Source organism: Euwallacea similis, chromosome 37 (assembly GCF_039881205.1).
Source record: "Euwallacea similis isolate ESF13 chromosome 37, ESF131.1, whole genome shotgun sequence".
Classification (NCBI taxonomy): Eukaryota; Metazoa; Arthropoda; class Insecta; order Coleoptera; family Curculionidae; genus Euwallacea; species Euwallacea similis.
In genome coordinates, this window is record NC_089645.1 from 477,492 (window position 1) to 501,281 (window position 23,790).

The 23,790-nt window shown below is 37.2% G+C and overlaps 1 protein-coding gene across 3 annotated transcripts in view; it reads left to right on the forward strand.

The window, feature by feature from the left end:
• stw (straw) overlaps positions 1-23,030 on the forward strand; it is a 42,529-nt gene extending 19,499 nt beyond the window's left edge. Inside the window, exons 2-12 of one of the 3 annotated variants that reach the window (XM_066404914.1) lie at positions 6,060-6,222; positions 6,579-6,716; positions 7,362-7,488; positions 7,588-7,745; positions 11,603-11,829; positions 11,888-12,139; positions 13,682-13,866; positions 21,456-21,651; positions 21,715-21,927; positions 21,986-22,216; positions 22,268-23,030. In XM_066404914.1, coding sequence (XP_066261011.1) covers positions 6,060-6,222; positions 6,579-6,716; positions 7,362-7,488; positions 7,588-7,745; positions 11,603-11,829; positions 11,888-12,139; positions 13,682-13,866; positions 21,456-21,651; positions 21,715-21,927; positions 21,986-22,216; positions 22,268-22,416 — 2,039 coding nt within the window. In that variant the 3' untranslated portion in view covers positions 22,417-23,030. Of the gene's footprint in view, positions 1-6,059; positions 6,223-6,578; positions 6,717-7,361; positions 7,489-7,587; positions 7,746-11,602; positions 11,830-11,887; positions 12,140-13,681; positions 13,867-14,505; positions 14,702-17,076; positions 17,290-18,787; positions 18,999-19,427; positions 20,489-21,455; positions 21,652-21,714; positions 21,928-21,985; positions 22,217-22,267 lie in introns of those variants that run through there. The other 2 variants (XM_066404915.1, XM_066404913.1) reach the window with 2 other exon arrangements.
• The last annotated feature ends 760 nt before the right edge of the window (positions 23,031-23,790 follow it).

A 23,790-nucleotide genomic window follows, 5' to 3' on the forward strand; every position in this document is an offset into this window, starting at 1 on the left:
CGCACTGAAACACATAATGATAATGATAATGGACACACCTCAAAGCTTTTCTATCACATTCCTGTACGAGAAATTTGGACCGACAAACATTACCATCAATTTTTTTTGAAACTACACGACCGATATTGTTAGGTTTTTACTAAATCATTTCACGGTTTGTTAAGAAATTTCACTATCTTTTTAACTTTGCATTCAGTGGGAATTCTCAGACGATGATCAGATCATACGATCAGGCAAATCTCGTTAAGATCAGAATGGCTCAGGAAGTAGAATTCGTTATGTTTAATGATTATGGTGCCTAAATGACCTCTTTGAGTGTACGGTAAAATAAACTTCAATTAGAATGCCGATATGGAACAGTTCTTATGCTTCCACAGAAAAAAATCAATATCTGCATAGAGTATCTAAATCCGCAAGTGGTTTCCTGCACAAAGTGAGAGCAGGAGACGCAGAGAAAGTAAAAGAACATTTGTTTGAAATAGAAGATAAAAAATATTTTAAGCGTTTTATTGCCTCTACGAGTATTTACTCAACATGAGAATTTGGCTTCGTCAAGTCAATAGAATAATTACTTGCAGCAAATGCAGAGCTTCGGATCAACACCATTATTGGTCAAAATTATTGCAATTTTTAAAAAATTGATAAACAGCAAACGTTAATGGACCAAATAAGTACAAACCCTGTATAATTATTCTATTTATACCGACTATAAAATATTTACAAGCAAAAAATTGTTAAACGAATGTTTTACACTAATAAAAAAAATATATGTTTTTGTGCTGGACATAAATATTGCTACAAAGTATTTTTTTTAAATATAGATCATGTTTTAATATTATTTGAATTAATTGATTAATATTCCGTAAATATCCACATACTTTTATAACATCTTCCATTATTTTTGGCACTGAATTTATTAAGCGATTAATGATGTCTGCATCAATAGCCTTCCACACAGCCTCAAACTATTCAAAAAGTTCATCACCGTTTTTCACGTTTCTGTCGGTGATTTTGCTATCCAGGATTTCCAAATGTTCTCTATTGGGTTAAGATCAGGACCTTCCGGTGGCCACTTCATAACGTTAATTTTATTTGTTTTTAACCATCCTTTTACTAATTTCGTAGCGTGTTTAGAGTCATTATCGTGCCGGAATACATATCGAAGTGGCATAATTTCTTCTGTGTATGATTCCAACACACTCTTAGAATATCTCTGTAGACGAATCGATCTATTTTGTCATTTATTTTATGCAAGGGTCCCATACCAAATAATGAAAAACAGCCCCATATCACGATAGATTCACCGCCATGTTTCACGGTAGGGCAAATCAATTTTGAATCAAATTTTTTATTAAGAGGTCATCGCACATACATCACACTTCTGAATAAGTTAAATTTAGATTCGTCGCTAAATACCACTCTTCCACTGTTCCGGTGTCCAGTTGATATGGTCTTTTGCAAACTAATCTCGCCCTAACATTCTTCTCCCTAAATAAAGGTTTCTTAGCTGGTCGGTAACTTCTAAGCCCTCCTTCAACAAGTCGCCTTCTAATAGTCCTACTAGAAAGACCAGAATTCGAAGATTTGTTGATTTCACCGAGAATTTTTATTGATGAGATGAAAGGATTCTTTTTTGAAGTATCTAAAATGTATCTGTCTGTTCTCGTAGACGATTTTCTGGACCTTCCAGAATTTTTTATTGGTATTTTAATCTTAGTAAGAACGAATCTTCTTGTATGTTTTGATGTTGTAGGTTTTGGAACTTGTAAATTTTTCAAAATTATAGCTTGTTTGGCATCCTTTTGGCATGTTCAATTATACGATCTCTAATACAAGCAGAATATGTTTTACCCTTTGCCATAATTAAATATTTATTGAAAATACGTAATAATCCACAAAATCACTACTTTCTAGTAAAAAATTTAAAGAAAAACTGAACTTAAAAATAAATATTTCAGTTGTTGCAATATTTATGTCCAGCACAAAAATACAGTTTTTTTATTAATGTAAAACATTCGTTTAACAACTTTTTGTTTGTAAACATTTTACAGTCGGTATAAATAGAATAACTATACAGGGTGTCTATTTATTTGGTCCATTAACATTTGCTATTTATCGATTTTTAAAAAGTCGCAATCATCTTGGCCAACATTGTATGTACTTAACAGAAATGGCCATGGGCCAGGTTTTTAACATCTGGCCCCACCGGGGAGGTGCTACCAGAAAATCGGAAATATGCACTAAACTTCTTTACTTTTAAGACTGAGTTCATTGCTGCAGAAACTCAGTCAAACTGGTCAATTCTTCAGCAAAAGGGAAATATTCGCCCTTTTTTGAGGTGTTGCTTGTAAGCCCCTTGTTGGAGATATTTTTAAAGACTATCCATCATCTCTGCTACATTTTCCCCTCACTAATTTCCCAGTTTCTTAAGAAAGTTTGTTGCGTTTTGCTGAACAACTTCAACGTTTGATTAAACATTGCGAATTCGAGAAAATGAGGGGTCGGTCACTGGTCATCGCCGGTCAATAACAATGGGAACCTGAATGAAAGCTTCGATTGTCAGATTGGCTTGAGATGGCTTTCCCCTAAAACCAGCAAAATATTGCAATAAGTTTTAAAGGAATTGCGCAATCCTGATAGGATCTTCGCATTGAGGTCCTTGATTCTTCAAGCGTTTTATTATTTTCCTAATAATTAAATTGTTATAGTGTAACATCATTAGCGACAGCCAATTTGTCATAACAATGTCGCTAATTCTTAATTGAATTAAGCTAAGAGGATCACGATTGTCGGCTTTTTACAATCGGCACTTCCTTTTCATGGATCCGCAGTATTCGGTAGTTAAGTTCACGAAGCGCTAAAACGTACACAATGAGATTTCGGTCAATTTAAATGGATAAGAGCAGTAGTAATGAACCTAGAAACTGCTTTCGAGTCGATAGGGAAACTGCTGTGTCGTGGAGGTTTATGGAAGAAGCCAAACTAAATTAAAACCGAAATTTTCCAGAAAAAGAGCCCAAGTTCTTCTGGTGTGTAGCATTGAGTATGGGGATTGATCATAAATTAACACAAGAAAAAGTAGGTGTTTTGATGGAAGTCTCCTTGATTGCTAGCAAAATATCACTCGTTCAATAACTTGCGATTGTATCATAATTAATATTTCGTTAATTTATTACAAAACATCAGTACTACAATAAAGGTCTAATTGAGTTCTAATTTAGCCCGATTTCTTCAGTCTTAATGACCGATTGTACAATAAAAATCTGAAGAGCTACAGTTCTTTGGTAATCTTAGTATGTTTTTCGTACCTATATTTCGCCAAAGTACCTGCTGCTAAACCCGTGTGGTACCAATGTTTAAATTATTCTTGTATACTTGCATATGCAGTGGGTGTAACTCGGCGGATTATTCCTAATTTTCCTACATCGAATGTCGACACTTCTCAAGACTGAAAAGAACCAGCTCGACATACTTTTCTAATAAGTTCCCATAAGGGAATTATCCGAAAAACCTTGCATTGTTTTCGCCTTGTCATTGGTGTTAGAAGAGATGTTGCACAAAATATACGCAAGAACTACTTTGTGGCATAAACCGTAGAGAAGAGGCCATCAGTTGTGTTCTAGAAGGTGTAATTTTGGGAGCAGCTATTCTTCACTGGTTCTCAATCAGATTAGGTTTGCCGACATTAAGCGGTTTTTTGTAAGGACATTAGCAGGTGTATTTCTCATGAGGTTCAGCCACTTGTCGCAGATGTTATTAGAACCAGTTTGGCAACGCGTCCCATATGCTTGAGCTAGTTTAGCAAAAAATCGTTCAATACTGCATTGAATAGTAGGTATTTAACGAACAACAGTATTCAGTCTCGGCGATTAACAATCGAGACATTTTAACGTTAATAGAAGTCGAGATTATTAATCGCTCATTGATATAAGCGTTAATTGCAACATCTTTCCGTCGACAGAAATCCTTCATTCAAAATGGAATTCTCCTCAAATCACAGATGCTGATTGCATGATAAGAGCACAGCGTGCTGCGAGTGGTTAATCGCCGACAGCGAGCTTAGAAAAATGTTCAAAGTCGGGCATTAAGGGAGGCCATTAATGAATGATTGCGCATAAATTAACGGAACGTGTTAACGCCCGATCAGCGGAAAAAATATCAACATAAATGATCTCATTAAAGATTGTTCAGGAGCTGTTTTGTAAGTTTAATTACTTTCATATACTTTTTGAGTCCGATTTAGCGCACAACAGCAATTTACATGGCATTCGCGAAACTCAAAAATTGACCACCCCAGCAATAGTTATTAAACTTCGAATCTCGTAATTATTGATTCATAAAGCGCGCCCCAGAAACAAAAACAATGGCTCTCAAAGAAATTTGATCGCAATATCGATAGTTAATGGGTTTTTAATAACACAGCAAGTACAACTAAGAATCAAAGGTCATAAGGTGACCTTTCGCTTTCATCGTACATGTAAATTTAATGTATTTCTTGTATCAGATCCATTTCAATAAATTTCCTATTCCGCCACGTTACTGTCCAAGTTGGGTCCAGCAGTAGAACGTGCTCATAAACTTGCGTGTTAAAAGGTTAGAGGTTGAAGCGTGCAGTAGGTTTGATACTAAAAAAAGGAAAGTTATTTTGAATATAATGCAAAATAGGCCCAAATACAGGCTGCATGTACAAATTCTGACCATTCCGAGGAACTTAGTCCGTGAAATAGCGATTCTTTATGATTTTTTTTATTACGCATGCGCCCAAATCGACGATTATAGGACGCTGCAAAGTGTATAAAGGGGACTTTATGGTGCACGTACGAACAAAGTTAGAAACTTTAATTCCGGGATGTCTAAACACTTTGACAAATTTATTACACTTCTTGACGCCTGAGAGCGTCAATTAGCTGTAATATTATTGCGTTTGCAATACAAAATGTTGTATAATGTTCGCATACAAGAGCCATTAAAGCCCTGGAGTCTTGCACAGCAAGGTCTTCTTACGCACTTATACTATATAAAGTGCTATTTTATTGCGCATGCATCAGAACAGTTCATTACGATGCTTGAGCGATAAAGAAATTTTACGTACTGCAACGGTCTAAATCTATTACCCTTTAGTTCAGTCCTTGTTATGGAATGTTTTCCTTCTGTTACTGAAACATACGATTAGTTTCTATATTTTGCATAATGAGAATACGCCTTGTAAACCTCGCATTACACAGGAATTTGCAGCTTATTGGAGCACGGATTTCATTTCATCAACGGAAATTCAAAGCAGTAATTATTAATCAATCTTAAATCATTTTTAATCACAATTAGTATTGGGAAATGCAGGATGGAAATTTAAATGAAATCTCAGAAATTGGCACCAGTTCTTGACATTTAAATTACGAGTTAGCACAAGATATAAGAGGCCAATCTCGACGGATTGACCATGTTTTCTGGGCCACCCTATATTATGCATAGTAGCAAATTCTTTACACTTCACACAATCGACGGCTAATATAAATTAAAAGCATTGATCTATAAACATGACTAAATTCACATTAAATAATTACTCAACGCTGATAGACGTTTTCGTGTAATGGATGTAACAAGAACCAGATTCCGAGCTTCGACAGCAACGCCTAAAGGGAATCAGATTAAATCTTTTGAAGCGAAAGTCAGATCCATTAAGACTGAATATCAATTGACCCATCACAGGTCTTGAAGATGTGCTGGAATTTTTGAAGGCGAAAGACAACACCCTGTATTATGTTAGTTCTGAATTAGAAAGCAAAAAATAAAGCATCAGTCGTAACAATAATACATAATGCGCAACCGAAGAAAGCGGCACGATTTGGTCAAAGAAATGTATGAGTTTTGGTGTTATGCACGTGTAGTTTTTGATTCATAATATCGACAATTTTCCTAGTTACCTATATGCCGTAATTGTTTGCTTAAATAACTCTATGCATGGCGGTTCATTAACTCATAATTCTGTAATGAAGAGTTATGCAGATTTCACTAGCTGAGGTCTTAATCATAGATAGCTAATCGGGCTTTTTCTTTTGTAGCTGACCAGCAGGCCTCCGCGTCATGGAACAGTTGGGATGTGGACTCAAACTTCTTCAGTGCACAACAGGACATATTGCAGACACATCCGACCAGAGGTGGAGGATCTGTTGGCTACAGGTCCAGCCTTAGCGGGGGTTTAAAGCACAAGCATGAAGATTTCAGGTAATAATAGGCATTAAACTTTTTAAGAGCATATGGGTCTTTAGTGTCAATTAAGCTGACCAAATTTTCTTTGAGAGATATGCAGAGGAACGGATTTTCTAGGAAAGCATGTACGGTAATTCGAAGATGTTAATAGTTTTGCTTTTGACATTGCAGAAGATTTAAATGCGCACCAGATTTTACGATCAGGACTCCAGTTTCGGCTCTATGTGGGCATCACTATAATTTTTAGTAATAAGTGTAGAAGCCAGCCCGGTGCCCACTCCTCTCGCTATTTCTGAGATACCTGTAATTGTTGGAATGATGGAACAAGAAATTATTTTCACGACAATAACGCTTCTGCATTTTTCTTCCAGGACGTCTCCCACTTCAGAACTGAGAAGAAACCCCAGTCTTTCTGCACCAGAAGATTGTGCCAGAGCCTGCAGGGAAGGCGAGCCACCTAGAATATGCTACTATCATTTCACTTTGGAGCACTATACCGTTCTTGGAGCGTAAGCACCCAGTTCTTACTTCTCAATCTCAAACCTTTCTACAACTTGCAACCGTCCTTGTAATTACCTTTCGGCCTGTAGCCAGGACCTATCGGCGAAATCTTCTCATTCAAAATGCCTGCAAGGTCTGAAATTGCACTTTTTGCAACACGCCCAAAATCAGATAACTCCGAACAATGTATATTATAGCTACTGAGAATTAATATCGCAAATTCCCAGGAGTTCAAAGACATCGCTGTTGCTGATAAATCTTCGTATACCCAGGTATCTACTTAGTGGAGTAATTTAACCGAATCCGATCAGGGAAAGGTAGCTGATTAATGGGCTTTATTGGGGCGATTAGAATGAAATATAACAGCAAAATGGCTTTTCCTGAATGAGGTGCGGGTTATCAATCAAAACGGTGGATCTGGGAGAAAGCACGCCTAAAATCCGATTTGAAATTCTCACGATTCGGGGCAACAGTGGGCGAGAACCACTTTGGTTCAGTAATAATCGCTCTTATTGATTTTTGATTCGCACATTACAGTGATCGGTATGTATCGGACCGATTCTTTGGCCTCTCAACCTGCAGGGTTTTGAATGGAAAAATTTCGAGTAATTCAAATCTCCGTCGCAACATTCTTATCTGAGTACGTGTTTCAGGGCTTGTCAGGTGTGTACTCCCAATGCCACTAACCACCTTGCTGCAACATGTCAGTGTATCCTTGCTGATGGAGTGGAAAGAGGAATGTTAGCGGTCAACCGAATGTTGCCTGGACCCAGCATCCAAGTAAGTTTTTATGCTGATCTTGACATCAGAAATAGCAAAACAAAGCTAAAGGCGTTAACCGAAAAGTCGTCACATCCGGAAAAAATTTAACCACTTTAGGTTTGTGAAGGTGATAAAGTGGTCATTGATGTGGAAAATCATATAGAAGGCAACGAAATCACCATCCATTGGCACGGGGTATGGCAGCGGGGCACCCAATACTATGACGGAGTGCCTTTTGTCACTCAGTGTCCCATACAGGAAGGAAATGCTTTCAGGTAATGCATTCAGTTCAACTAAACTTAATTAGATTCTTTGTTTCTGTAAAATACCAGGAAAACTTAAGCATCTACCCATATGATTCGCGACCATTGCAGTTGGAACTAATGACTTTGAAGTCACCTTGCTAATTGTGTGATTAATTATTCGACGCATTGATGCGGTGGGAAAAAAGTCAGTTTAACACCATGTAAAATTGATGTTAAATCGTGTGACAAGCAATAAATTGCTAGATATTGGAAATCTAAAGGCTGCCGCTTTTCACGAGAAATACACGTATTCAGGATGTGTTATGCGCACGTAGGTCAATAAAGGAAAAGCAACGACGCTACCTACATTTAAATAAAAGTACATTTCTTTTTTATGTAAAATTTTAGCAAAATTTGCTTATAAATGGCATTTTTTTTCTAAGAAAACTTTGAGAATAATAATGTACCCCACTGCATGTATATCAGCACCAATTGGTTTTAACTTTATGTTTCTCTTGGCTGAAGACATAAATCTTCAATAATGGTGCAATGCGCAGCCAATTGTGTACGAAATCAGTAGGAAGTGTGTGAAGAACACCCTGAATATATCGTTTTGCATAAGCACAGCAACTTCGTTGCATAGTTACAATCCCAATTGGTACTGAAATGTCCTCCATCTCCTGCTAAGAGATTGCATCAGACATGTCTCCAACCTTACTCTCCATAGAGCATTAAGAATGTTTTCTCTCGTACCGTGCTTAATTGGCACTTTCACTCACGCATTTACGGGTGGAAACTACTGAGCGCGAGAAAGATTTTTCTCGCGCTTGTTCAGTATTTCTCAAACGCACACGAGTTTTGCACTCGTGCTGTTTGCGGAACGAGACAGCGGTGCAACCACAATTATTAGGAAAATAACTAGTTCCTAACTCTTCATATAGCATATATAAATTGTACCCCCTCCCCCTCCCTTCTAGTTTAACAAATTTTAGTTTTTTAAAAATTCAAAAGCAACATTAAATAGGACAAAAAACAATATATTTTGACATTTGTTTTTTTTTAATGTTGCCTACGTCACTGGTAGCGCACAATGGCCGGTTTTTCAACATTGAAATATGGGTCAGGTGATACCTCAAATTAATGTTCTTTCAAAACTACATTCAATAATGTATTGCAAGTCAAAATCCTATTGATTAGTTTTTGAGAAAGACAGCTATAAATTTGGTAGAAAAGGCAATACAAACTCACTTAAATAGTACATAAACAATGAAAAAACTTGTTTGTTCATAAAAAGCTAGTTTATTTTCGATTTTATACTCAAAATCAGTCTCTGAGTAAAAAATAAAAAAAGGAAGAAAGAAATAAATAAAAGTAACAAAAAACTGTTTGTAAGCACAAAATGGAAAACAAATAAATTTTTTGTATCAACAAGTTTTTTTCATTTTTTACGTACTATTTAACTGGGTTTGTATTGCGTTGATTGCCAAATTTATAGCTCTTTTTCTCATAAGTTCATCAATAGATTTAGCATCGCAATACACCATTAAATGTAGTTTTAAAAAACTTTTAATTGAGGTGTCCCTTGACCCATGTTTCAATTTAGAAAAATGCGCTGGCGATGACGTAAACAACATTTTAAAAAAATTTTAAAAGTCAAAACATAATATACAGTAAACACTCGATACTGTGAACATCGGATAACGTAAACCTCCGGATATCGTGAATCATCTTTCTATCACATTAACCACCGTATAACGTGAACAAATGATTTCCGTTACCGGGGGAACTACTTCTGGGGCCTCCCTGGCAGTCGTGCTCAATACAGGGTTGCCCGACCCCGGGTCGTGCCCGGTATTTCCCCAGTTTTACTTTGTAGTTTCATTTTTTGCATTGCACCATTTGCCTGTTGCTTTTGAACGGTTGGCGAAAGGTTTAGTGAATACATGTTGTTAAATGTAATGTGGCTGAAAAAACCAAAGTGTTTAAGTCTCCATGAAAAATTTCTTGTAATTCAGGAGCTAAATAAAGGTGCAAGTGCAAATTTATCCAGAAAATACAATATAGCTAAATCTACGATTTGCAAAATAAAGCAAAGAAAAGAAACCATTTTAAGAGTAATAACAGATACATATGTTGGATCAAGTAAAAGAAAAACACTTAAAGGGTCTGGATTACCACAAATGGAAAAACAGCTATACAAATGGTTTCTAAATCAACGAAATAAAAATTTTGTCGTAAGCGGAGAAATGATAAAGCAAAAAGCCAAATCCATACATTCTGAAATAAAGGAAGCTGATAAGGAATTTACGGGTAGTGAGGGATGGCTACAGAGGTTTAGAAAAAGATTTGGAATTCGGTTTTTAAAAATTTCCGGGGAAAAACTTTCTTCCCAACCGGAACTTATTGACCCTTTCAAAAAGCAGTTAAAAAATAAAATGCAGAAACTTGGAATTGCATTAGATCAACTTTATAATGCTGACGAAACGGGCTTATACTGGAAACTTCTACCGGACAAAACATTGAAAGACTGAAAAACAACGAATAACATTATTAATTTGCACAAATGCTACTGGAAGACATAAAGTAAAACCATTAATTATCGGTAAGGCTGCCAATCCAAGGTCATCTTGATTATGAACACTCCAAGACAGCGTGGATGACTGCTGTGTGTGGTTTTTTAAAAAATGGTTCCATCATTCCTTTGTACCTCAGGTAAATTTTGTTGTGTATTTTTCTTGAAATCGTAGCACAAATTTACGTATTCCTTTACAGGTTACACGTTTTTTGTCAAATAAAGGGCTCCCGATAAAAGCCCTACTTCTGCTAGATAACGCGCCATCTCATTCAAACGAAGAAGAGTTCAAGAGCGAAGATGGACAGACAGTAACAATGTTTCTTCCACCCAACGTTACGCCGCTTATCCAACCTATGGATCAAAATTATATGACAGGAACAGCCTTCTTGCCGATGTTATAGCAAGTAATTCAAACATAACTGATACATTGAAAAACTTGGCTATTAAGGAAGCTGTTGTCAGCTTAACGGTTGCATGGAATCGACTCGATTCACAAATTATTGCAAAATGTTGGAGAAATATTTTAGAGAAATGAAGGAAGGAAATGTCCGAGGATGACGATGATGAATTACCTCTTTCTGTTTTAAAACGTCGATGGGATGATGATAAGGCAGGCTTAATCTCCAAATCCTGTGATCTTCTAAATACACCAGCACCACAAGTAAGGGATTTATCTTTACAATTTAAATCTGTTATTACATATGTAATTTATGTATATTTGTAGGCCACATTCAAGGAAACTGATGTATTGGAATGGAATGATGCTGACGAAGAATGTGAAGTTCATGCAGTCGAGAATTTTGAAGAAATGTCGAGTAAAGTGTCACTGGACAGCGCTATAACTGCATTAAATACTGCAATCCAGTGGGCAGAATATAGTGGTGTGGCCTTCACAGACCTCATAGCTTTAAAAAGACTAAGAGAAACAGCCCTTGCGCAAAAAATTACAAATCCTAAGAAGCAAACTAAAATTTCAGACTTTTTTGTCACCCAATAATCTGTTTTCCACCCTATTTAGATTAACCCCCGATTACATAAATAAATCGCTAACGTGAACGTGCGTTGTTTCATTTTGTTCACGGTATCGAGTGTCTACTGTATTTTGTCCTATTTAATGCTGCTTTTAAACTTTTAAAAAATAATAATTTGTTAAAAAGTTAACATGGAATGGGGAATGTAGAGTCGCACGGTATAAGTACATAATGCAAGGTTTTATGAGACGAAGTAGTTTATAGCCGAGCGACTTCCCAGCGAGTGGAATGTTTCTCTAGAATTTTCCACCCCATTTCACATGCGTAAACTTCTTTTCTAGGTACCAATGGATTGCTGGCAATGCCGGCACCCACTTCTGGCATGCCCACACCGGTCTTCAAAAACTGGACGGTATCTACGGTAGCCTTGTAATCAGACAACCCCCAAACAGGGACCCCAACAGTCACTTATACGACTTTGACTTGACCACTCACGTGATCCTCCTCTCCGATTGGATGCACGAAGGCGCTGCTGAGCGATTCCCTGGACGACTCGCCGTCAACACCGGTAAGAATTTCTCTTGGAGGGTTCCACTAATCTGCTAAATTTCGAACGTAACTCAAAGGACAAGACCCCGAAAACGTCTTAATCAACGGCAAAGGCCAATTCCGCGACCCCAATACCGGATTCATGACCAATACTCCCTTGGAAACTTTCACCATGACTCCAGGGAAGAGATACAGATTCCGCATGATCAACTCTTTGGCTTCTGTCTGCCCGGCACAGCTGACCTTCCAAGGGCATACCTTAACTTTGATTGCCACTGATGGAGAACCTGTACATCCAGTTAATGTGAACACAATTATATCTTTCTCTGGTAAGTAAATGCTCTTAATATAAAACATTAACAGGACTTTTATCTAGATCCTTGATCTTGAAACGATGAAGGTTCACGTTAACACATCTAATAGTTTTCCCTGACTAATGGTAGGCGGAGTTGCGGTTTACTTATTACGTGGTCTTTATCAGTGCAAAAATACCTTTTTTGTCGCAGCGTTCAAGGTGATATTGCATTATAAAATTAATTCATGATCATTAATTAGTGCAAAATCATTATTCAATTTCTGCTTAAGTTTGAGGTGTTTACCGTTTACGCCTAACATCAACAGGCTTCAGTGGAAGAACCAAAACGCGCAAGTGTGCCGGCCAGTGACTGTCACGTTCTAGGATTTTTGACTAACCTGAGCTAGCCTAAACTAACACGTTCTCGGATTTTTTTATTAAGAACTGATTGCCCTTTATACGAGGTGATTCAAGACGGAAGCTCGCCCTTGTGACTTTTTTCTTTTTAAACTTAGAAAGTTCAAATTTTGAAGGAATCTATATGAGAATAGAGCCGGTTGATTGACATTAAAAACGTTTATCTAGCACTTCCGGTTCAACTGGAAATGACCTCACCTTTCCATTTTTAAAGGTAATGCCCTATAATTTTTTTTTTGGAATCTAAAGATCGTTTTTAGTCCAAAAATTGGTCATTTAAAAAAAAAAATTTTTTTGTGGTTTTTTTATGTCGAGCTACGCCACTGAAGTATACGTATTAGGTACAATTTTACATACAAATTATGGAAAAAAATACTAATTTGTAATTTTAATGAGTACTTTTTCTTTTATAAGCAATTTAAATAATTAATTGTCAATTAATGGGAAAAACTGTTTTTTGGTATTTAAATTGACTATAAAAGAAAAAGTACTCAATAAAATAACAAATTAGTATTTTTCTCCATAATTCTGACCTAAAATTGTAGCTAATACGTATACGTCAGTGGCGTAGCTCGACATGAAAAAAACACAAAAATTATATATTTTTAGGCTAAAAATGACTTCTAGATTCCAAAGAAGAAAAAATTTATAGGACATTATATTTAAAAATCGAAAGTTGAGGTTATTTCCGGTCAAACCGGAAGTGCTAGATAAACGCCATTAATGTCAATCAATCGGCTCTATTCTCATATAGCTTCTCTTTAAATGTCAACTTTCTAAGTTTAAAAACAAAAAAGTTATAAGGGCGAACCACCTTCTTGAATCACCCGGTATATCAAGTAATGACCGTGGAAATGATGCGACCCTTACGCACCACGTCCAGGACACCTGCTCACTATTCAGGGTTGCAATTTCTTTTTCCATAAGCTTTTTTGGTAATTTGAGGACACGTGAAAAATAAAGATACTTTTCACTTCACACCCTTAGAGTCTTCCCTCATTTGAAGCCAATTAAAATTAACATAAAAAAGCATCGTCAAAGCGACTTTTCCGAATGTTTACCTCAAAATCGAACCAAAATCCAATAAAACGAAATGAAATCGTCTCGGCTGACCAATCTCGTTTGAAGGTGCTACATTCCGTTTCTCATTTCCCCTTAGGTGAAAGGTACGACTTCGTAATCAACGCAGACCAACCTGTAGGAGCGTACTGGATCCAATTCAGAGGCTTGGGAGAGTGCGGTATCAGAAGAGTACAACAGCTAGCAGTACTGAGGTACTACAAAGGCCCTTACACACCTTTCACACAAGCCCCCACATACGACTTCGGCATTCCGCAGGGAGTGGTAAGTATCATGTAAATAAATAAGTTTGCTTCGGTGAAATGGACATAGGAATCCAGATTGGTGTGTAAGCAGGATACCTCCTGTCTTAGTAGGCCTACGGGAAATATCCTGCTAGACTAGATTACCCGTGGCGGTGGTAATTTTGGTCTTTTGAGCTTCAGGGTGATTTAAAGAAATAACTGTAATTTATGTAAATAGTGTTAATTATCGACACCTAAAAGATTTGTAGAACTTTTGCCGCATTTGTGCTTTATTTTATAATAGAATAACTTAATCGTTGAAGTGAAGGTAAATAATGGTGCAGCACATGCTTTCGTTGCAAAAGCCACGGATATATCACGTTATTAAAACCCGTGTACAGAAAATTATGGCTTACTGCATATATGTAAATATAGCAGGCATTATTATTAACTTATCATTCTAAACTTAGCTAATTGCCCTGGAAAAAGAACAAATCGTAGATGATTTATACCGACCGACATATCGACGTAAGGTTATCGACAATTGAGTTTCAATATTTACACGCCTCATGTATAATGTTAATAACTAGGAAAAAGTGTGTTTCTAAAGAATTTTCAATTACGTATCGTGTAAATACCTGTATATTTTGTAAATAGCCAATTGCTCCTTGAAATGCAGGTAATGAACCCTCTGGACGCCATTTGCAACGTAACTAGAGCTGACGCAGTGTGCGTTAACCAGCTGAAAAACGCACGGGAAGTGGACAGGGCCCTTCTGGTCGAGAAACCCAACGTGAAGATCTTCCTGCCCTTCAGATTCCACGTTTACACCCCGCAGGATCTGTTCAACCCCAACACCTACAACCGGCATTTGGGTAAGGCAATTCTTTACGTTAAAAGTGCGTTAATAGTGCAAAACTACGAATAGATTGGCTAACTTGTTTATTGCACATAAGCTACTTTCACAGAACGCATGCCTGAATTAATTTCCCCAGAACGATTAAACAAAAATATCTACGAAATCTGATCTCCACATGGTCCGAATGTACCAACATGTTCCAATCGTAACCGGATCGGTTATTTGTCAACCGCGCTGATTGTAACTATTAAAGTGGCGAGCACTTTCTTCAACCTAAAAGATCAATCATTTTCGTAGAGCCGGTAATCTTAATCCATTAAGTCGGCCATAGCGGATTCTTCAAGTCTAATTTTCGCCTGAAGAGAACATTTTTATCACACATACCGGCCAATCTACATTCAATTAATCTAATCTCTTACAAGCCCCGTAAAGTGACTTTCGATTGTAACTTACATGTGTATAAATAAAAACATGTATAAGTCGCCTTTATAATCATGTGTATAAATCCAGTATTCAACGCAAGATAGATTGCAAGTATGTAGACCTGTCAATTGTATCTAATGGTCAATCGGTCATAATTGTATGGCTTGTGGTTAGTAGTCAATTGGTCATAATTTGACAAGGTACAACCCATATATCAGATCTACTTTGAATTAGCCACCACGAAAATTCCATCGAAGTTGAATTAACGTTTTAAGAAACTCAATATTTTTCATAAGAATTTTTGTTAATACAGATATCTGCTTTCGTATTACATGATCCTGAATCTGTCATGGGTTTATAGTGCTTCACGCAATATCCCAACTCAAACTCATAATATGATACTGTGAATTCATCAGTATACGAATAAAAATTAACATTAAGATTGTTGGAAATACAGCGTCGCCACAACAGAATGTCAGTTTTTCCTCAAAAATATTTTTTGAATACAATTTTGATTTTTAAAAAACAGCCCGTTGCTCGAGCCGAAGTCTCAAGAAGCTGGCAATAATTGTGAACGCTGGATACGGATGCAGAGGGTCTTGTTCTAAAGCCCTCAGACATCCCTTATCTTCCATCAGAAATTCATAAATTTAAGCTTTTGAAAAATCTTTAGAAATTTTGTAAATGTTCCATTTTGGACAATATACATCGTCACCGTGCAGGGTGAAACAGTCAAAAGGAATAAATTCAATTTCTGCGAAGATCGCTAGAAGAGCCAGCACGAACACCTGATCTTACTCCATTAGACTTCTTACGGGAATGTATATATAAGAAAAGTATGGCGTACCACGCGATCTAGCTAATCAGATATTGATTAATATTAGAAGAGCTTTTTGTTCAGAATTAGGATACTGCCAAGAGGCATGCATTTTGAATATCTCATAGTCGATTGAAATTGATTCGTTTTGTTATTTTAGTACATAATCAACAACGAAACGGTATTAGTTATTAAATTTTGAATTTGTTGTAGAGAATTTCGTCAGTAAAGTTTAAAACCATGGCAGTTTTGAATAAATAATGAAAATACCTTTCAAATAAGGTATCACAGACACACATTTTCAATTTAAAAATTTGGGGGCTTCAATTGTCACGCCAAGGGGGTTGAATTAGGGATGAAATTTTTATGTTGCCGGATGTAACTTTAGAATCTAGAATTGAGGTGTTTCAGTATTTTTTCCAGATATGTCGAAATACGCAGATATTGAATTTATTCTTTGCTGTAGATCAATCTACTCAGCGCGTTAGCCCCCGCTAAGGTCCAGTTGCACACCTCCAGTTAAACTCCACCTGCAGTCAAACTGGAGGTTACACATTGGAATATACGTCAAGTTTGAGAGTGTTTAAAACTCATATTTAAAACTGGGATACTCCACAGGGCTTGATGACAGCAAGCTGGATTATCGCTCACAAATCGATTTCATCGTCATACACTTGTTCTAGCACTTTGCAAAGATATCTATCAGAACACACCTTCCACGAATTAGTGGAATTAATGGAATTATTACTCGAGTCATATCGCCGCTGTTATTTCCATAATAAAACAATTATTGTAACAAATAGTTTTACTTTCCTTGCTGGCTTGTCGGAATTTACGTGAGATAGGAATTACTTACCCTGCAACTTCTTGCAAGAGACACGGTAAGAAATTATTAATCATGCCGCATTACTCTAAACTATTACAGTAGCCACTTTTTTCGAGTTAATTGACATTTCTGTATGATTTATCGGCAATAGGAAGGAAAGTTTTGAGACGTGTAAAAAAAGCTCCGATTATTTAAAAGCAGTTTTACCGCTGCTGTATACCATTAAAGCATAAATCTTAATTGTTCAAACCACAACGTACGAACATTTAAATTGCTAATCACATAGCGCAGGCAAGAAACAAAGCAATGTGGTCAATTTTTCCAGTTGCTCCAAATGGTGACCATGTGATCAGTTTGATCGACGAGATCTCGCACATGAGTCCTCCAGCTCCCCTCCTGTCTCAATACGACGAAATTGATCCAGAACAGTTCTGCAATGGAGATAACAGACCTCCGAATTGTGGGCCCAATTGCATGTGCACGCATAAAATTGATATTCCTCTGAATGCAATTGTAGAAGTCGTGCTAGTCGATGAAGGTGAGTTGAACCAGAAGATTGAAGATGTACAGTGAGATGCCCCAGTAGAATATTCCGCTGATTCAATACTTTTATTTACTTTCTGTTTTGCTCAGGTGGAAACTGTTCAATTTCAGAATGTCGCTTTCCACCCGGGTGAAAATTGGGCGGGTAGTTTCCACCCGGGCGAAAAGTACGTGGGTAGTTTCTCCTCGGGTGGATGGCACATTCAAACTGTTTGCATGTCAGATGGTACCTCAAAGACGCAAGAAATTCTCTTATGCCACTTTAAGCATATCTTGTCGAATATTCCCAGAAAAGGGGCCTAAAAGAGTACCCCTCCATTAAGATAGTCAAAATGTCCTTTGATCTAAATTAAAAATTTAACTGAATGGGCATAAAAGTACATAAGTTATAACTCTCTAATACCAATCAAATGTGTAAAATACCCTTCCCTCCAATTCTTAGACCAAAAAACTCTTAAACCGCCATCTTCTCAATTGTAATTTTTAACTTGAAAATTGGTTTTTCGAAAAATCTGAAAAAATCGGACATATATATATATAGAAAACCCTCGTGCATTCGCCAAATTTTTTTTGTTTTTTTCTGCTAATTTTAACCTAAAAACAATTTATAAAATTTCAAAATGGAATAAAGATTAAATAAAATGCATCAAATGCCCAAAAAGGCCGAAAAGCTTAATTTTGGTATCGAAAAAAATTCAAAAAACTTGAGTTTTTTTGTATTTTTCAAATATGGCGCAGCCTAAAACGTGACACATTTTATACACATTCAGATTTGCCATAAAATTACCATAATTAAAAGAGAAACTGTACTTGCGGCCCATTCTGAAAAAAAGGTATTCCATTTTGAAATTTTAAAAATCGTTTTTTAGGTTAAAATTAGCAAGAAAAAACAAAAAAATGTAACGAATGTACGAGGATTTTCTATATATTTATGTTTCTTTTCAGATTTTTAAGTTTTCAAGTTAAAAATTATATTTGAGAAGATGGTTATTTAAGGGTTTTTTGGTCTAGGGAGTGGGGGTAAAGATTTTTGCACAACTAATTGACATTAGAGGATTATAACTTATGTACTTATATGCCCATTCAGTTAAGTTTTCAATTCAAATCAAAGAGCGTTTTAACTACCTTAATGGAGGATACTCTCTGCTATTTGCTTTAACGGACTGTTGAATCCAAGTAGTGGTACGATTTTGGTTGTATACTTGTACCGGTGCTAGTTTAAATTAATATATAAACACTTTCCTTTTCATTTGAATTTAAATGTGATTGCAAATAAAATAATAACGAAAAAAGTACACCCCTCGCTAGGAAGCATTCTTTGGCTGTCTAAAGCAATAGCTAAGCTCAGCGCTATGCACCTCTGTTCGCTATCCTTTGCTCCCGGAAGAAAAGAAGCACTTTCCACCTGGATGTATAATCTACTTGCTGTAAAAAAATACTCTTTCATACTTACATGAAGTTTGATTGAACTTGCATGTTTTTTCCTCCTCTAGTACAACAACCAAATTTGTCCCACCCCTTTCACCTTCACGGGTACGCTTTTAATGTTGTGGGTATCGGTCGATCTCCCGACCAAAATGTGAAGAAAATCAACTTAAAGCACGCTCTGGATTTGGACCGAAGGGGACTGTTGAGCAGGCATTTCGATCTCCCCCCTGGAAAAGATACCATTGCCGTGCCAAATAATGGATACGTGATCTTTAGGTAAGGAATCATTTTTAACTTTATACTTTCGGCAATGATTCATGTGATTTTCACCAATATTATCCTTGTTCTGTTATTTAAAAAGGAAAACTTCTGGAAATTGTGCTATGAAGTCTATCTAGAGAACTAAGCACCTTATTAAAACTGACGGATGGACACCCTTTACAGATCCTTATCTTGGACGCCCGATATACATTTTAGAATTTATCGTGGCCAAGCATATTTTCTTAGATATTTAATGGGGACACAAAAGAGAACAAAAATACAGGTTTCGATTTATTACTGCGTTTCCCATTGCTGGAGCAACATTTCCGGGAGATAAATCCCGTCCAAAATCATGAGTAACTAACTAAAATAAATGTGAACTCCCCATAGATGCTGCTTTGCTAACTCAACTTAGAAGTTTTAATAAATTATTCTTAATTTCAGATTTAGAGCAGACAATCCAGGCTTCTGGCTGTTCCACTGCCACTTCCTGTTCCACATAGTAATTGGTATGAATCTCATCCTCCAAGTCGGTACACTTGGAGATATACCCCCAGTACCCCCCAACTTCCCTACGTGCGGAGATCACAAACCTCCCATCCTTCTAGACACAAATGTTGTATAAAGACTTGATAGAGTTTCTTCTAAAGGAGCATAGTTGGTTAACGTTGGTGGAAATTAGCGACGCCTTTGCTCAAACTAAATTTTTAGATAATTTTTAAGATTTTCGGTGGATGTTTTTCAGCAATGTTTTTCGAGATTCAGTTTCATGGGCCCGATTTTCACCAGCTGAAATCTCTAGCGGTAAAGTTACCAAATTGCACATTTATTATTTATTAAAAAGATCAAAGTAGCTTCATGACAAAGGTAGTGTTGTTTGTAATCGGTCTTGCCATTTGAGACTTCTCTTGGTAATTTGGTGCAGAAAGAAAAAGACCTTGTAGTTTAGTTTCTAATGCCCTTAATATTTATCTGTATATATACCAAAATGGTCATCACCGCCATATTATATTTAATTTTAAGTGTCCTACCTCCTTCATAAATGTTATGCTTTGAGACTAACATTGGTGCTCTTTTCCAAACCTTCGTCGAGATTGTCCGATGCAGGTAGTTATTTACCATTACTCCACTGTGTAAATCAGATATCTCATCATAAATTCCACATTCTGGGCTTAAAGTGAGTTTGGACCATTTGCGTTTGTAGGTGTAAATTTTAAGTTTTAGTGTTTATCCTTATTGATGTAAAAAATGTATAGACAAGTATGCATATAGCGAATAACTATACCCACAGTATTGAAGGTGTTACCGTTTATGTCGTAGGTAAAAGAAATGCTTCGGGCTGCGTTTATCTGTAACTAGTCCATCACAACGGCCTTAAGCGACCCTTTAAACTAAGAGCTAGATTTTTAGTAGAATTTTTATTGAACCGATGTAAATTATGAAGAGTTGTATAAAATAAATCCAGGTCTATTTATGTAAATATACGCTTTGGTTTTGGTTTTTTATTTGTGAGTTGTTGTGAAGAAGACGATTAACTGTCCTGTACATACCTTGTATAGAGAGGGATTGAGAGAGGTAATTAACAGACTCTGTATAAAAAAAATAAAATTGTTTAAAAATAAATAAACGTGGTTGGATGCTGCTGGTTCCTTAATGTGGCCGACTCAATGGGGTGCGATAGTTTTGCTGTATATTTGCATTGGATGTTGTATATGTATAAAACTACAAAGGTAGGTATTTCAATTTTCACATTATCTTACTTAAATTGTTCGATAATACAGTTTGGACCCCTTTAGTTAAAGAGATAATTACAGAAAAGTATTATACTCCAAAATCGTGACAGGGCACGTGCAAAATCACTTCACGAAAATATGTAGTTACAAAACGATTAAATCCAGGCAAAATTGCGCATTCCAAAGTTCAGGAATATACCGTTTCAAAATTTGAAAAATCCCAATGGCTTTCAGAAGTATTCGAAAAAAATCAAAACAGCTCTTCTTATTTTAGTCCTTAAACTCGTGATGATCTTTCTACACAACTCGTCAATATTAGTGCGTACAGATTTATAAATGAGACCTGTCTTACTTCCTCTTAAGCAAAAATCTAATGGGGATAGATCTGGTGAACCTGCCGGCCAAGGCATGTTTCTCTCTTAGCCACTCTCTTAGCGTTATGTGGCGGAGTAAAATTTTTCTAATTTTGAGACAGTATCTTATAGTTGAACTTCAGAAGCGGACACCCTGGGGCTGCAGAGGATAAAATCTGTAGAATTAGTTAAATATAAGGCATTTCTCAGTTTAGTTGTCAAGGAAATTGTGTGCGAGATAAAGTTGTTAGTCATCACTCTTTAATCACACAGCTGCCGTGTGCTTTTGGCGAAACATGTATAAATAGCTTTTTGATTCAGTCTGCTTGGTGAACTGGAGCAATTTTAAGCAAAAATCACTAAACTTCAATAAAAAAATTTGCCAGGTTTTGAATCCCTTGGACGCCGTTTGCCATAAATCCAGAGAAGACGCCGTTTGCGTCAGCCATCTAAGAAACGCTAAAGAGGTGGACGAGGCTTTGCTCCAGGAAAGACCAGATGTCAAAATTTTCCTGCCGTTTAGGTTTTACTTCTGGAAGCCTAACGACTTGTTCAAGCCAAATACTTACCACAAATTCTTGGGTAAGCACCTCATTCGCCTCCATCAAAAGCTGTAATCCCCACTAAAAATTAAACCCGCCTTAGCTGCCCCTGGTGGCGACCACGTAATCAGCTTAATCGACGAAATCTCCTTCATGTTCCCACCATCACCTCCGTTATCCCAAATCGACGACATTCCCCAAGACCTGTTTTGCAATGGCGATAACAGACCTCCTAACTGCGGTCCTAACTGTGAGTGCGTTCATCAAGTCGACATTCCACTAAACGCCATCGTGGAGGTGGTTCTAGTCGATGAAGGTATGCGAGTATGTGACTTCCAAAAACCCCTAATACGGTCCTGGCTGCTTCGTTTCAGTTCAGTCCCCGAATCTCAGCCATCCCTTCCACTTGCATGGCTACTCGTTCAACGTGGTGGGCATGGGAAGATCTCCAGACCAAAATGTGAAGAAAATCAATTTGAAGCATGCCTTGGACTTGGATAGAAGAGGTCTTCTGCACAGGGAATTCAACTTGCCCCCCAGCAAAGACACTCTAGCTGTGCCAAATAATGGATATGTTATATTTAGGTTTAGGGCCGACAATCCAGGTAAAACATCCCCCGCAGTCTTCTTAATGGCTTAAATGGTTCCGTTATCAGGGTACTGGCTGTTCCACTGCCACTTCCTGTTCCACATAGTCATAGGGATGGATCTGGTATTCCACGTGGGGACTCAGTCAGATCTGCCGCCTGTTCCGCCCAGTTTTCCGAAATGCGGGAATCACTTGCCGCCCATAACTTTCCATTGAAGGGCGCGAGTCTTTCAGGGGCAGTTTTCAGTTGTGCCTTCGTGGGTGGTGCGTCTCGGAAGATTCGATTATTTTTTTTTATAAGTAAGACTTAAACAGGGTATACAGTGATGAAAGAGGTTGCTGTAGTTAAGTAAGGAAATTGCTATTTTTGACAAGATAATGCCTTTGTTATCGGGAAGATGTATGTGTAATATTTCCAAAATATGTCTACCTCAAATATTTCCATTATATGCATGTAATAATGGAACCTTTCTTGCAAGGATTTTCTTGACTTTCCTGACTACACTAATTCACAATACGAAAATGTGGGAAGTTTATTTCTTTCAATTACTACAAGCTAACATTCTGTTCATTAGCATTATTATGAGGGTCAGTATGTCCGTTATTATACTGCATGTACTAAATGTACTGATCCTCATAAGCTCCAAGGAAACTGTATATATTAGCAAATAATCTAGCCATAAGTAGTGTAAAGTAGTTTACAAGATAGGCGATGAAATAAAGACATTGGAGATTGTTAAGAGACGTTAATGGCTTCTTACATGGCAAGATTGTGGATAAATCTTCTATAAAAATATTGTGTGATGGATTTGTTCTCAATAAAGTTTTTTTGTTATTTCAAGGTTTTATTTCATGTTTACACTGACGAAAATAGCAAAATAACAACTAAATTGGGTCGCTTTTCCTCGTAAGCGCAGCATCCACCTTAATTTTCATTTTGAAATGCCAAACCACGAACTCGCCGAAGAACGCTGTAACTGAAACCACGCACCCGCCGGCCCACAGGGTAAAACTATAGCTCAGATCTCCTAACAAGATCACCTTGCTCCTGATTCTATATTTGTTAAAAGTTTTCAAAAACAGCTGGTGCTTTTGTATCCGAACCTTCTGCAGCATCCACCCATTAGCTATTTCGCGCTGGATGATCGTGCTCAACTGCTCATGGATCGGATGTCCTTTGGTGCAAAGCAAGTGGATCGGGAATTCGATGATCGCACTTTTGGACAGGTGGAGCATCATTTCGCTATCTTTGATGTACATCATGGGAATAACATACATAGACATGATTCCCATGCCACCGACCGCGATAGAGTCTTGATGCGTGGCCACGTAATCAGTGCAGATCAAGTAGTTGCTGCAGTTGTGAACAACGCTCCAATCAATCAGTTGCTGCTCCCGTGGCAAAGGGAAGTAATGGCTCAAGTTTAGCATAGAGTTTATCGGAAGCTTGGACGCAGCTATGTCCTCGATTGTATCAATTCCCTTGGATTTGAGCGTCGTTGCAGACAAGAGTATTAAAACGTTTTTAAACACTGTGGAGAGTATTGTGAAGAATAGGAACCAAGCACCGAACAAAACCCGGCGAGAGGT